The 13,789-nt window shown below is 35.4% G+C and overlaps 2 protein-coding genes across 3 annotated transcripts; both read right to left on the reverse strand.

Moving 5' to 3' along the window:
* Positions 1-4,622: 4,622 nt before the first annotated feature.
* LOC117230631 (tubulin alpha chain-like) lies at positions 4,623-9,705 on the reverse strand. Its single transcript, XM_033488245.1, has 6 exons — positions 9,360-9,705; positions 8,632-8,876; positions 8,141-8,368; positions 7,750-8,008; positions 7,189-7,341; positions 4,623-6,199 (listed from the first exon to the last, which is right to left on the reverse strand). The coding sequence occupies exons 1-6, from the start codon at positions 9,531-9,533 to the stop codon at positions 5,942-5,944; spliced, it is 1,317 nt and encodes a 438-aa protein (XP_033344136.1). The 5' UTR covers positions 9,534-9,705; the 3' UTR covers positions 4,623-5,941.
* A 126-nt stretch (positions 9,706-9,831) lies between these two features.
* LOC117230632 (nuclear receptor-binding factor 2-like) lies at positions 9,832-11,667 on the reverse strand. 2 transcript variants are annotated; one of them, XM_033488246.1, is made up of 3 exons: positions 11,535-11,667; positions 10,982-11,238; positions 9,832-10,912 (listed from the first exon to the last, which is right to left on the reverse strand). In XM_033488246.1, exons 1-3 carry the CDS (start codon positions 11,556-11,558, stop codon positions 10,435-10,437), a joined length of 759 nt encoding a protein of 252 aa, XP_033344137.1. In that variant the 5' UTR covers positions 11,559-11,667; the 3' UTR covers positions 9,832-10,434. The 2 variants fall into 2 exon arrangements, with proteins under 2 accessions (XP_033344137.1, XP_033344138.1); XM_033488247.1 differs by lacking the exon at positions 11,535-11,667 and adding an exon at positions 11,308-11,452.
* Between the last annotated feature and the right edge of the window lie 2,122 nt (positions 11,668-13,789).

Genomic DNA, 13,789 nt, shown 5'->3' on the forward strand with positions numbered 1-13,789 from the left:
AGCCTTTCATGAATCTGTTATGTGCATCATACGAGACATCTTGAAATTTCGTTAATGCCGTAACGAGATCCGACTAACGTGACTATATTGGTAACGTTTGGAACAAATTTGGAAATGTATGTAGTTGCCAGTCTTATATGAAAAGCGATATTAACGTAAATATTAACAATTGACGTAGATTATCAAGGAAACGATCAGTCGATCACAATGTTGCACTTATGCAGCAAAACTTTTTGCAACATTAGCCCTGTAGCGAGACTCGACTATCGTGACGATATTGGCAAAATTTGAAACTGATCTGGAAACGTATGTGAAAGTTGCAAGATATTTATTGGAAGCATACGTTTCCCAAAAATCGCCAAAATACTTGTACGGTCAATCAATGGCTGTATTAATAAGCCACAATATTTAACGAGACCATCTTTAGTACTTATTGTATGTTTAAGGCTGTATGCTGTACTATTCATGCTGCATTTTTTATTTTCCACCAAGCGTATATTTGAAATAAATGTCTTGGAACTTTTCTGTCTTACAATTATAAAAGAATGATAAAAAAGCGATATAAAATATCGCTAACGAAATTTCAAAAAAGGTTTTTATGATAAGAGTTCGGATACTTTCGTGAGTTACTGTACGTACGATTTATTCATATGTCGTACATTGTACGCGTCGGAATACACAGTAGCGTGTTCTTCCTGAGTATAGTACAAAGGAAAACGCGTGCTGCTCATCTGTCATTGTGTCTGGGAAAATCACAGATCATTCTCGTGCGCGAACACTACTTGTCAAACAGAGAAAGAGCGTTTCTAAAATTACACGGCTACATAAACATAGATAGGTTGGAAATACGTCCTCTTGTCGGAAATACGCGAATTCTAATCACTATGTAAATTGGAAGAAGTCTAGAATACCTCTTACTTTTCAAACGAAAATTCTTTTTTTTTTTACAAAAGAAATCATTTCAGAGAATCTTCCCTTGCAAAAATTCAACGATTACGTGTATTGAGTTTAAACTATTTATTTAAAATCGCTATATGTATAAATTCAAATTTTAAAATACGTTCCAGTTTACAAACTATAGCTTTAGTAGAAAATACTGGCTTTCCTTGTGAATTACACATATAATTCCAAAACATCTCTCTTATTATCTAACAATTCTACGTAGCGAGCTCTAATCGTTACTCATTGACCAAAACTGACGCGGAAGTTTGCGTCTATTACATCTGCCGATCACATGTTCGGGATGTACAAAGATCTATATCGATTCTTTCAATATCGTTGATCTATTAGATTGGAGAGTTATTTTTATCCTTATCACTAAAATCACCAGGTTATAATTTGTAACGAGTCTCGTCTCGATAATGTTCATTCGAGTAACGAGTGCGCTGTTATCGGTTAATTGTTGATACAACGTATAACAGGGGCCTAATCTATTGTATATGATTTTCCTGGAAATTGTGCTTCATTTATTTTCACAAAGGCTGGAAAATTCTGCCAACAAACGTCGTTCTACACGATGAAAAAATTAATTTGCAATTTTATTATATATATTTTTCACTTTTATTAATTTATCAAAATTAATACTATACGATATAACTGCTCAAATATTAACTCTGCCGAAGTCCTCGAACTTTTCTTATCTGAATCATACTCTCGTTTTAACGAACAAAAATAAGTTTACTGTTTCCGATGTTTGAAACTGAAACGTAAAAGTTACGTAGAATTTGAGAAATTCGAAGAACAATATCACTGGATTTTAATATCAGGATGACTCGAAGAATATGACAGAGTTAAACCCAAGGAAAAGGCGAGAAATACTCTGGAATAATGTGGTCGACGATTCAAATTCCTCTTTCCTCTTTTCTCTTCATATTGACATACACGTTATATGCACTTCAGAGATACTTCTGAAGAATCAACCTCCTACGATCTTAAAACAATCGATGCACGCGCTCAAATAAAATGTTTACAAACGATCACTTAGATCATGATTTAATGGAATGTTAACCGTTTTTTAATTGCGATCTCCTCTTAACCTAGTAATCTACAACCTCCCCTCTCGTATATAAAAAAAAAAGTGTCAGCATGTTTATACGATAAGTATGAGAAAATAAATGCGTAATACATATCACGTTTAGCGAAGCGTAATTCGATAGTATAATTTGAGTATGATTTGATATATAATTATATCGATATATTCAATGTACATATTCCTATAATCATGAAATTAAAAGTTAAGGACGACTAATTTTAGATAGATTGACTTGAATTTTTCCAGATATAAACGTAACTTATTCTCGAAAGTGAAAAACAAAAAGAAATAGCAGGAGTAAAAAGCTATGAGATGCGTAAATAAAGAAAGTATTGTGCGTTCAAGGAATTAGAAATCCGAATAATCGACGACTTAGCTCGTCTTTCCCGATTATCCAGTTAATGAGATACTTGGCAAGAAACTGTGGATGCGAGATGTAACGCACTTTCGAAAATGTTATGATCCAAACGATCGATGGAAAGTTTTCCCAGGGAGGGCAAGCGGAAAAGAAATCGTGGAGTTCATCGCGTACTGCGTAACCCGAAAACCACTTGAAACGATGGAACAGATAAAACGATGCGTTCAACGCGCAAAAGCGCGAAAAACGCGTGCATACGATCTTTTACGAGGAACAGAGAAGTCGTGTAATTCACGTGAAGCCTTCGTGGCGTCGCGGAGAGAAGCGGAGAGGGGACGACGTGATCGCGATAGACGATCGTCGATTTCGATAAGAGCGGCTCGTGTCTTGTCTTAGCTGCCTGCGATTTCCATTTGCACATTCACCGATGTGAATGACAGTCACCGATTACTGTCACTGAGCTTTCTGCTTACGCCTCTCGAGCCCCATCGGTGACTGACAAGCGACAAATGTTTCAAAGTATATGTACAAGAGGTAATTAATTACACATTCCGAAGATTATTATCATTATTTATTAATACGTTGAACGCGAAGCTAGTTCTATTCTACTTTCTATTTAGACGATACGTAAATGCAGGGAATAATAGAAAATCGAATACTTGCGGAGGATTTTTATTTGATTAAGTTTTATTTAAGACGTTTCGACGAAATCCATTAAAAACGTGTAAACATATTTCTTAATATTACACGATTATAAGATATCTTTTTTAATTTGTTGTTTCTCGAAACCGTTGCCTCCTAAACGGAAAGTTTAGCGTTGGTCTCTAAAGATGTAGCGTACATATGGATATAGCAAGAAAGACATAGCGTTTGGCGTGTTAATTTGTTGTACTAACATCCTATAATAAACAAAGTGCATTGTTAGATGATATATTTTTGTTTATGACATCGGGTATATTGCGATGAGGGTAGTACTAGTGCCATCTTTACAGAATGTAGTCTTTTTAATTTTTTTCTTTTTTTATATGCTTTTTGCAATTTTTTCTCATTTTCTTCATAGCATCTTTCGCATTGTCTAATTTACCACGTGTTCTCATTTTTACTTTGTATTTCGTGACGTTTGTAAAAAGTGGAAACATAATAAAAGACGTAAGCGAAAGATTTGTAAAACGCAATTGGAGGTGAATTTGTCAATGAACGAGCGAGACCCCTTCCATCGCATGCTTGCATCGTTCGTGTGCAGTACATATGTATATACGAGTACATATGTAAAAAATTCAATGTTGAACGATAATCGAAAAACGAGGAAAGCGAGTAATTGCTTTGAAAGAAAATTATATAATCGTAGACAGGCCATATAAACAAGTATACTATATTATATATGCGTAAATGATAAGGTTTCTGGAGTGGACGTACATATCTTCGCTGGGGGGCATGGTACTATTCAATTAATTATATATCAACCTTATCGAGCATTATCGCGTTCGTGTTATCGCGAGCACGAGTCACTCGACCGAAATCAATTTTGGGTATCTCCAAATTGAATCGTGAAACGAAGATCTGGGAATTCTGAATGATCCACTAGACTGCGCATTTTACAGAATAAGTACATTTTTATCTCACTTTCAAATTTCTATGCCTGTTATGTAATCTTGCGATATTTTGTTATCTTTTTAATGCTATTATATACTACGCCATTCAATTTTCCTACTCGCATATAACGTACAGGAGCATATAGAATATATCCAATATCCATAAAGTATTCATTCTAATATCTACTAAGTATTTGTATACTTTCTCTTATACAGAATATATGTTATATTCTAATACAATCTATAAATTAGATCGTTTTATTGTATCTTCTGATATAATCAATAAATTAGATTGTTTTAATGTATCTTCTAATACAATCTATAAATTTGATTGTTTTAATGTGTTATCTAATATAATCAATAATCTCGAATCCAGAATCTATAAATCGTAGGTGAAATATCTGCTTAAGTTCCCCTTCTTTGAATGTATCTATAAAAGTATAAAAGCGCATATACGTCCAGAGTCTATAAATGACTATATATTCGCGGAAAACCTATGAAAATAGATTAATCGACGGATTAAAAATAAATGAGCCATTTATTGAGCTTAGTCTATTTGAACAAAAGAATATTGCTGTGATAAGGAAAGATGGGAAAATTACTTTATTGTCAAGCTTTTTATTATATTTAATTTTATTTTATTTATTACAGGATACACTCGACGATGCGAGATTTATCTTCCTAGAATTTATTTCGATGACTTCTCGGTAATAAAAGATAGGTGACCAATTATATCCAGAACAAAGCAGATGATGTTGATACCGACAGGAATTACCAATCGCTCGATACCGCTTATCAGAAACACGTTGTTACATGAACGAGACCTAATGTTATTATACTGGTTTGGCAGCTCGTGGTTGTTTCTACGAGTTAGAATCGAGAGGAACGTGACTCCTTGTGGGCGTATGCTCGTGCCAAGTATAACAATGGGAACAAATATGAACCGTTCAGAAACCATATCGATTGACTCCGCAAATTGGAAAGCGTAGAAAAGCTAAGATGTTATAATCGCTATGAAATTTATCTTGGAATTTACCATCACTAGACTGGGGATTTTTATTAAAAATTTCGTAATTTGATATTTCGTACACTTTCGCAATTTCATATTCTTACGAAGGAAAAAACTAAGGGAACAGAATCTACATAGTAATTTGTTTCACTTGAGATGCTTTACATATTTTTCTGTATTATCCGCGTTCTCTGGATCTTTGTACCTCAGTTAAGAGATTCATAAAAAGAGGAGTTAATTAGTTCGGCTTGTAAAAGGCTCATATTACACGATCGCTTGTATCGTGCCAATGGTGCCAGCGAGTCTACACTGTTCGTCTGCTTATCTTCGTGCGATTCTCCCTTATCTCGTGTAATCACGCAATTTGTTCTTTTCCTCGCGTATGAAAACAAACGACGGCTTCTTCGAGACAAGAGCAAATATGGAAATTCTTTCTTTCTAAATCATTTTTCACTTTGAAATCGGAGAAAGATAGAATTTAATCTATATACAGCGGCTGATGAAGTTATTTGAACACTTACCATAGAAAATTGTTATGTATATTTGGAAATTTAGTTTGTACTATAACGAGACACGACCATCCCGATTATATTCGAAACAACCGGAAAATGTGTGTAAGTATGAGTATATAGAGCTCACGATATATTTACTGCAAACGTTTAATTAAATATCGAGACTTATAGTTACGCCAAATGTCTTGCGATTTTTACATGTATTTTCAGACTTGTTTCAAACTTTAGCAACATAACCGTGACAGTCGTGTATCATTACAAAGCCGATAAATTTTTAAAATATTTGATACAACACATATAGTGTATTCGCAAAAGATGTCTACAAGAGTTCGAATACTTTCGCAAGCCACTGTATATTCATATAGTTTTCTCATCTTAAATTCTTCGTGATTGTTGGAGAAAGGAAGTTTCAAGCTACAGAGCTTGCCAATTTAAAGATCACTTCTCGACCTCCTTATAATCGTCAATCAGAGCTATGACGTTGTCGCGAGCTTCACCGAAGGAATCTTCCTCCATGCCTTCACCTACGTAATGGTGAACGAAAGCTCTTTTCTGGAACATTAAGTCGAATTTGCGAACAAGCATCGACCATCTATATCTGATAGCGGTATTGTTGCTGGCCATCACTACCGTCCTCCTCGACTTCGCCAGGTCACCTCCGGGAACTGTTGTAGTTGGCTGATAGTTAATTCCTACCTATGAAAGTAATCATTTGAATTTCAGAATTCTTAAAGAAATAAAATATCTTGTTCTTGTTCGTCTCTAGGTTTTAGAAACATGCTTTATACCAATTTACGTAGCGATATTATATCGTCTACTATACGGCGGTTGGGATGAAAATTATTCGAAGATTTTTCATTTTTTCATTTTTTAGAATCGAAATCGCGATCTAAAATACACTGTTACATTAGAGGATTTATGTGTATATACATATATAGTCTAAGAAGGGAATTTGGGAAGGGACTTTGATAGAAACTAATTAAACTATTAAACTATATATGACACCTATTTTACCTTACTATGTAACTTACAAGATATGGTTGGTGAAGGTTTGTGATTAAAGCAGTTAAAGTTTGAAGGAAGGTGGAAAGTTGGATGAAAGTTTATGAAGATATGAATGATTCGATGGTAAAGGTTCGGAAGAACGTTAGTAATTCAAGAAAGGTATTTTGCTCGACTACCATAGCGCATCTTTGAAAGTCTTTGACATTTTCCATGTGAGATCTGAATACTAAAGCTCCTCTCGGTAAAACTTCGTTTAGACTAGTCAGGTTGCTCGAATTTAAACGACTTGATGTCAAGCGAAATGAATACAAATTTGAGAGAATATCTCAAATAAACATGTAAATAATAACTTTACGCCAGAAAAATTGTCTGCCTGATTCGGGTAACCAGGCTAATCCGAAAAAAGTTTAAAGATTCAAAATTATCGAGAATTCTATCTTTGTTTATTAAATAGATGATGCAAATCGTCTTAAACAAGCTCATGAATGATCGTACAAAATACGGAATTATCTATTTAGAGTTCAACGTACCAATTTTTGTTACTATCAGACGTCAACGTTGTACGTATGTTAAACAACGAGCTAGAAATTCGCTGCATCATTTAACAACGATCCAGTTCCTTGTTGATCGCGAGTAATCGTTTGTTGCAAAATGAGAAAGGAAAAATGCTGCGCAATTACCTTGAACCCAGTCGGACTCCAAGTGACGAAACGAATCGACTTCGCCCCCTTCAACGACGCGATCGTTCTATTGACATCATTTGGAGCCACATCTCCACGATACAGCAAACAGCAACTGGCGTAAGCTCCTACGCGTGGGTCACATGATACCATCTGAAATTTATGAAATGAGATGACGAAACTTTGGAGGGATACAGTTGTGATGAACGAATCGCGAGGATAAGTAGGAATAATAAAATTTGCCTGTACACCGTGAGCTTAAATTCGTGGCACGGAAGAAGCCATGGAAGCTTCTATCGCTCAAAGTGGGACGAAAATTAAACATAAAATAAAATTGTACCGCAGGCTCCATTCGCGAAGAAATCCTGTTTAGGAACTTCTCAAGTATACGCGAATTTGCCCGAAGAAGATTAGGCAGAAGAAAATTCTATATACGAAAATAAGTCGAAAATGTAATATTCGAAGATCATTAACATATTCCAAGTTACTTGACTGTCAGGATTCTTAAGGATCTTTTACAGAACATCGATTATCCTCGAGATGTTTTCATTTTTACTTCACCTGATTGGAAGGTTCGAAGCAACTGTAGGTGATCTGTTGGGTGGTAATTTCGGAATGCATGGCTTTTCTGGGAGAGATCAGCGGAGCGTACGTAGCCAAAGTGAAATGAATTCTATGATAAGGCACCAAATTTGTTTGTAGTTCCTCGAGACTAAGATTTATGGCACCCTCGAACCTCATCGAAGCTGTGATGCTCGAAACAACTTGAGCCATCAGGCGATTTAAGTTGGTGTAAGTTGGGCAATCAACATCCAAGTTCCTATAAGGAATAAACAACAAGGCGATGCTACAAGTTACTGATTTTTGTTAGTTTAACGGTTTCGCTGCTTCTCACGTCTGTTTTAGTCGAATAGACGAATCTTTTTAACAGCGAATGCGTTGATTAATATACCTGGCGCAAATGTTGTATAAAGCTTCGTTGTCGACGAGAAAGGAACAATTCACGTGGTCCAATGCACCGTGGGTAGTATGGACTGCATTATAGGGTTCCACGATAACGGTGGCAATGTTAGGTGATGGAAAGACGACAAAGTCTAAAGTGATCGTCTTGGGATAATTCTGTGATAGATGTTCGAGCAACAGCGTGGCGAAACCACTTCCGGTACCACCGCTAATTGACCTTTACAAACGTTGAGTTTTAACCAAATTGAGCTAACACGATTCAACGAGTAAATTCATAATTTTTTGAATATAATTAAAACGTTAGAACCTAGATGAAAAATTGTTTTACGAAGTAAACATTATAGAGAGTATTATACTTTGGATATCTATGTATGCATTTACAAATTTCTCATAAATGCATAAACATCCGCATTCTAAATCCGACAAATCTTAAGCTTTTATATAATTTTTACTCCTACTCTTTCGTCAAAATTCAGTAACCTGAATACGATAAATCCAGCTGGCTTCGAGCATGTTTCCCATATTCTACAAACGCGATCCAACACAAGGGCGATCGCCTCACTACCGATGGAATAGTAACCCCTCGCGAAATTGTTCGACGCGTCTTCTTTCCCAGTGATCAATGACTCGGGATTGAAAAGAGCTTTATAAACGCCAGTCCTAATCTCGTCGATCACAGTGGGCTCTAAATCGATGATTAACGTGCGTGGCGTCAATTTTCTTGCCTAAAAATGAATTTCCATGTAGACAGAGTGTTTGCATTCACTTCAGTGATATTTTTTTATCGAAATTCAATAATGCATAATGCACGTAAGACGCGGCAGAAGTGAAAGATAACAAAATCACGTTGAAGGCTTTCAAACAGTATTAAAATCGGAAAATCAATGAATATATATTTATTACATTTTTTTACGTTTTTCGAACATAGAACAGCTTGCCGTTAGTTATCTGTATCTACTCGAGAATCAGCCAAGTTCACGTATACTTGACAAGTTTTGAAACTCAATTTTCTCAAGAGTAAAGCCTTCAATGCAATTTTTACAGATTTTATATTCTTGATTTTTATTTCATTTTGAATAGCTTTTTATCAGTAGTCGTAGAATCTTCTTTCAATTTCATTTCCAACACGAATTACAGTATGTAACGTATTTATATAAGCCACAGTGTATATTAATATTTGAACGATCGCTTATTATATATTTCCTCACTTGTGTCTCTGAAAAAAAAGCATGCATAGAAGGGTCCATTGGATAATAGCCCTGACGAAGAGAACCGTTTGGGGATACACCATGTTCCAGACAAAATAATTCCCAACAAGCATTTGCTATTTGCGTGCCAGCCTGTCCTATGAAAATCGTTATTATTTCACTTGGTCCTTCCATCCCTTAACCATACTCCAAATTATAAATTTCCGATGAATTTCCATTTGCGATGAACGAACAACGAACGCCTCATGTTTCAAGTAACATGAGATTACGCCAGAAATTTTGATCATTATCTTACATTTTTTTTTCTTTTTTTTTCTTACTTTCTAACGAAACATTTTTATTTATATATCTGTCAGAGTGACATGTTCAAAAGACAGTGAACCTGTTCGTTTATGAAAGAACGTCAAATTTTTCGTCATATCCATAGCAATGTGAAAAATATTTGAACGAATCTGTAATGATAAATCAGGGATGAGTGTCTGATTCGGGAAATGTTTATTGCGTGACATTACATAATAAATAACAAAGTTTCTCAAACGTTACCTACATCTTCGACGATAATTTTTAAAAGTGCGCAATTGCAACAAGATTGCGGATTAACAGTGATTAGGTACATTTTTACATCAACTCTGTACAATCTCGTGGACTATTCATTACTGTGTTACATATTTACTTCTAGTTACGAACATCCAGCTGGCAGTACCATAATCGATAAATCAACTACTTTATTATTCACATACATGGACGCATGGTCTTTGTAAATTCACTTTTGAACGAAATACACATTTTGTGTTTCATTGATATGTATTTTGATCCCTTTGAAGAACCCCAAATGAACAAAAATAAGTACTGATATACATTAAGTTTGGATACGTTACATCATTTCTCCTCGTGTTACGAAATGTTAATTGTAATATATTTGAACTTCAAATTCTACGGTAAGAAACTCAATACTGTAGCAATTTGTCATGTTAGTTTTTGTACTATTACAGACCTGACTTAATTTTGTATACAGTATCTGTATCTTATTTGGCAAAATATTTGAATAAAAGAATCACGTTTGTTGTACGACACCTTATGTCGACGTAAAGTCAAAAAGTGGCATCTCAAGAGGAGTTAAAGGTGGCAAAGGTGCAAGTCTTAAGGAATGTGCATTATCTAGTCTAGTTTCGTCATTAAGGTTAGCAGACACTGCATGAAGTTGTTCGGTCAACTGTCTCACTTCCTCTTCCTTTGCCTCCAATTGACTTAGCAAGCTACCAACCAGATAACGTAATTGGCAATTAACAGTTTTGAGTTCCTCTATAACAGTGCCTGTATCCTTTGGATATTTGAAAGCTTTGTCCTCGCTGTTAGGTATTAAGATTAGACTTAAAAGACTATCCTGCTCTTCGATGGTTCTATATATAGCTTGCCGTAGAGATCCGTCAAATTTATCATTTGCAAACTCAAACGTATCTTTCTCAACCTGTTTAGCTGCTTGTTTGCGGAGAAGTTCCCTTTGTTGATTTTCCAATGTAGTTTTGTACTCTTCGTATTGTGCTTGTTTCATTCTAAAAAGTAAATTTTCATAAGAACAAATATCCTTTGCGTCGTATAGCAAGAAAAGAGACGATTATTACCTAACTACAGCAGCTTGTCTTTTATGGTAATCACATTGAAGGGCCAGAGATTCTAAAGTAATGAACGAATGGAAAGAGGAAATGACGATTGGCTGGGTCTGACTAGATAAATTAGAAGTCTTCAACTGAGCAAATCTAGATTCCAGTTGTGCGTGTGCCTCTGCTAGAAGACTAGCCACTGTTTCATGACACTTGGCTGCCTCTTCGAAACGACCTTCTTGCAACAATGCCTCTGCTCTCCTTTGTCTTTCGTGCGCCTTTGGTAGAAAAAATTTCATATCAATATTATACAACACATTAATCAAAAAAAAGTCCAAAGTCTAAACAGTACCAAACAAAATTAACATATGACATTCGACAACTCAATATCAAAATACGACGTAGCTTGCACAGTCGTATGTTTTTGTAAAACTCGGTCAACTGACTGATGCAAAAGTACATTGTATATAGCGATTAATATTTGAATAATGCATAAACTACGCGCATATGACGGAGGTAAAATTATTAGTCACGCATGACGATAAGATATTGAAGAAAATACAATGACATTTACCGCGTTTAGGATTGATGTCTCCATAGTTGATCAGCTGATTGAATCACAGAATAAAAACAGAGAGGCAACATGTGGGTTATTTTCTGTTACGGTAGAAAATGACGTACTTACCGATCGAGCATACAGAGTAGTGTGCAACAAGTTCAAACGATACGGGCGGTACTAGACAGAGAGAAAGCGATAGTGTGCCACAAGTATAGAAAAATTTTAGATCGAAGCCTCCTGCGTTATCTGTACATTCAAGGCTAATGCATTTAGCTCTCAAGTATTGCTCTTAATGCTATTTCATCTATGTTATACTAAATGTAATCGTTTATACGTTAGTTGCGGTACGAATGTAGAAAATGGAATGAGGTTGGAGATCACTCTGGTAGAGTGTACTTCATTCTGGTAGATCCATTTTCATCCTCGAGAATCGAAATAATTTATTAACATATAAGTATGTACTAGATAATTATAGGTGTAGGTATATAAGTATACACATCCATTTCCGATCACGATCGATGAAATTATGTATGTCTTTTATGCATCTGGATTTCCACGCAATGGATATTGAATTCCTATGCAATTATACTGTAACTAAATATCGTATTTCTTACAAAAATGTATTGCATAGAAAAGAAATGAAAAGCTTAGCATTGAACTTCAACCAAGGCATGCAGATGAAATGTCATACATACCGTTAAAGAGATTCAGGAATTTTATATAAATCACTTAGTTTCCCTATATGAGTGTACGTATGTACATATATATGCCTATACTTTAGTGAATAAATATTAAAAAATAAAGTAGTCTGCGATATTACCGATCGATGATAACGGTAATTTTGTACATTGCATTTTTCGTTGTTAAGAGATGGCATTGTTATACATACGTGAATGCAAAATTGAACGATTTAAAAGTTTAAACTTAAATTGAGCTTTGTACGCAGTAATATAAACGCGAAAGAACTTTATATTAATACTTTGATTAAATTTGCTTACATAAGTAATTTTAAAGCATTACTCGGACTGTACGCAACATTTATCAAGGTAAAAAGCAAGCGAAGATTAACACATCTGCTAAAACGATCGTGCATAAATCAGCCAATCGGTGACCGAAATATAAAGTGCGAGAAAATGTGTCAAGTAGATAACGAGTTATCGTTTATTAGTAACGTAATAATCCTTGACGAGTATTACACGCGTAAATTGAGAAAACATCATTAAATTCTAAAACGGCTTTGCAATCACAGAGTCCTAGTCACACAAGAGTCGAAAAGGAATTGAGCGTAGGCGTGAGCCCGATGCCTTTATAGGAATACGAGGATCAACGTGGAAACTTAATTATTCCAACTATCAGCGGTGTATGTGTGTGGTACCGTCGAGTGTTTCATCTATTAGAAAATAACGTTGACCTCATCTCTTCCGCTGGAACTCGAAAAATTTCTCGGCCTCTTTAAGGTACGACGTCGGTCTCGTAATCGATCCAACACATGATCAACGATCACCGATCTGGACGTGAGGTTGAGCCAATTAATATTATCGATCTATCGTAGGTATTAGTATATAAAAAAAAAAGGAGTTAAAAAAAAAGATTAAAAATGAGAGAACTAGGGTAACTCGTGTCATTTAAATCCGAGTAGGTGTAACCTTACAAAACTGACAGTACTTAATCCTCGCTGAATCATTAGAAACGTATTATGAACCCGTGGCATTAAGTCGATTAGCATAAATTTTCATCGAGAACGCGAGCAAATTTGCCATGTAAATAACTGATCGCATTCTTCATTAAACGAGAACGCCGTATACGGCGATAGAAAGCCAGTATATTTTTACGGTCCACCGGCACGAATTAGTAAGATCCTCCCGTCTGTTTCCTTATGGCATCAAGCGAATTAGCGCCCGATTAGTGAGCGCCCCTTGGGAGCCGAAAAAATTCTCACGGTCTTCGAGTGTATCGAGAGGAGTCGGTGTGAGAAAGTAAAGAAAGAAACGTTCAAGGTACACTACACGATACGTAGACAATTCTTACACATTTTTAAAAAAAAGGAGAGAGAGAAAAAGAAACTTGTTAACGAAAGATTCACAAAAAAAAAAAATAAAATAAAAAAGCGTTACCTGCATTATCCGCGACTATTCACTGCGCAAGCATTTTGTGACAACTATAACGTACTCCCCTTCTGACATATTTCAAATTTTAATGCCAAAGCGTCTATACGACCGATTACTTACATTTTCTATTTTGCAAGAAATTAACCAACTTGACAAATAGGC

Source organism: Bombus vosnesenskii, unplaced genomic scaffold, assembly GCF_011952255.1.
Source record: "Bombus vosnesenskii isolate JDL3184/JDL3185 unplaced genomic scaffold, Bvos_JDL3184-5_v1.1 scf7180000013267, whole genome shotgun sequence".
NCBI classification, from domain to species: Eukaryota; Metazoa; Arthropoda; class Insecta; order Hymenoptera; family Apidae; genus Bombus; species Bombus vosnesenskii.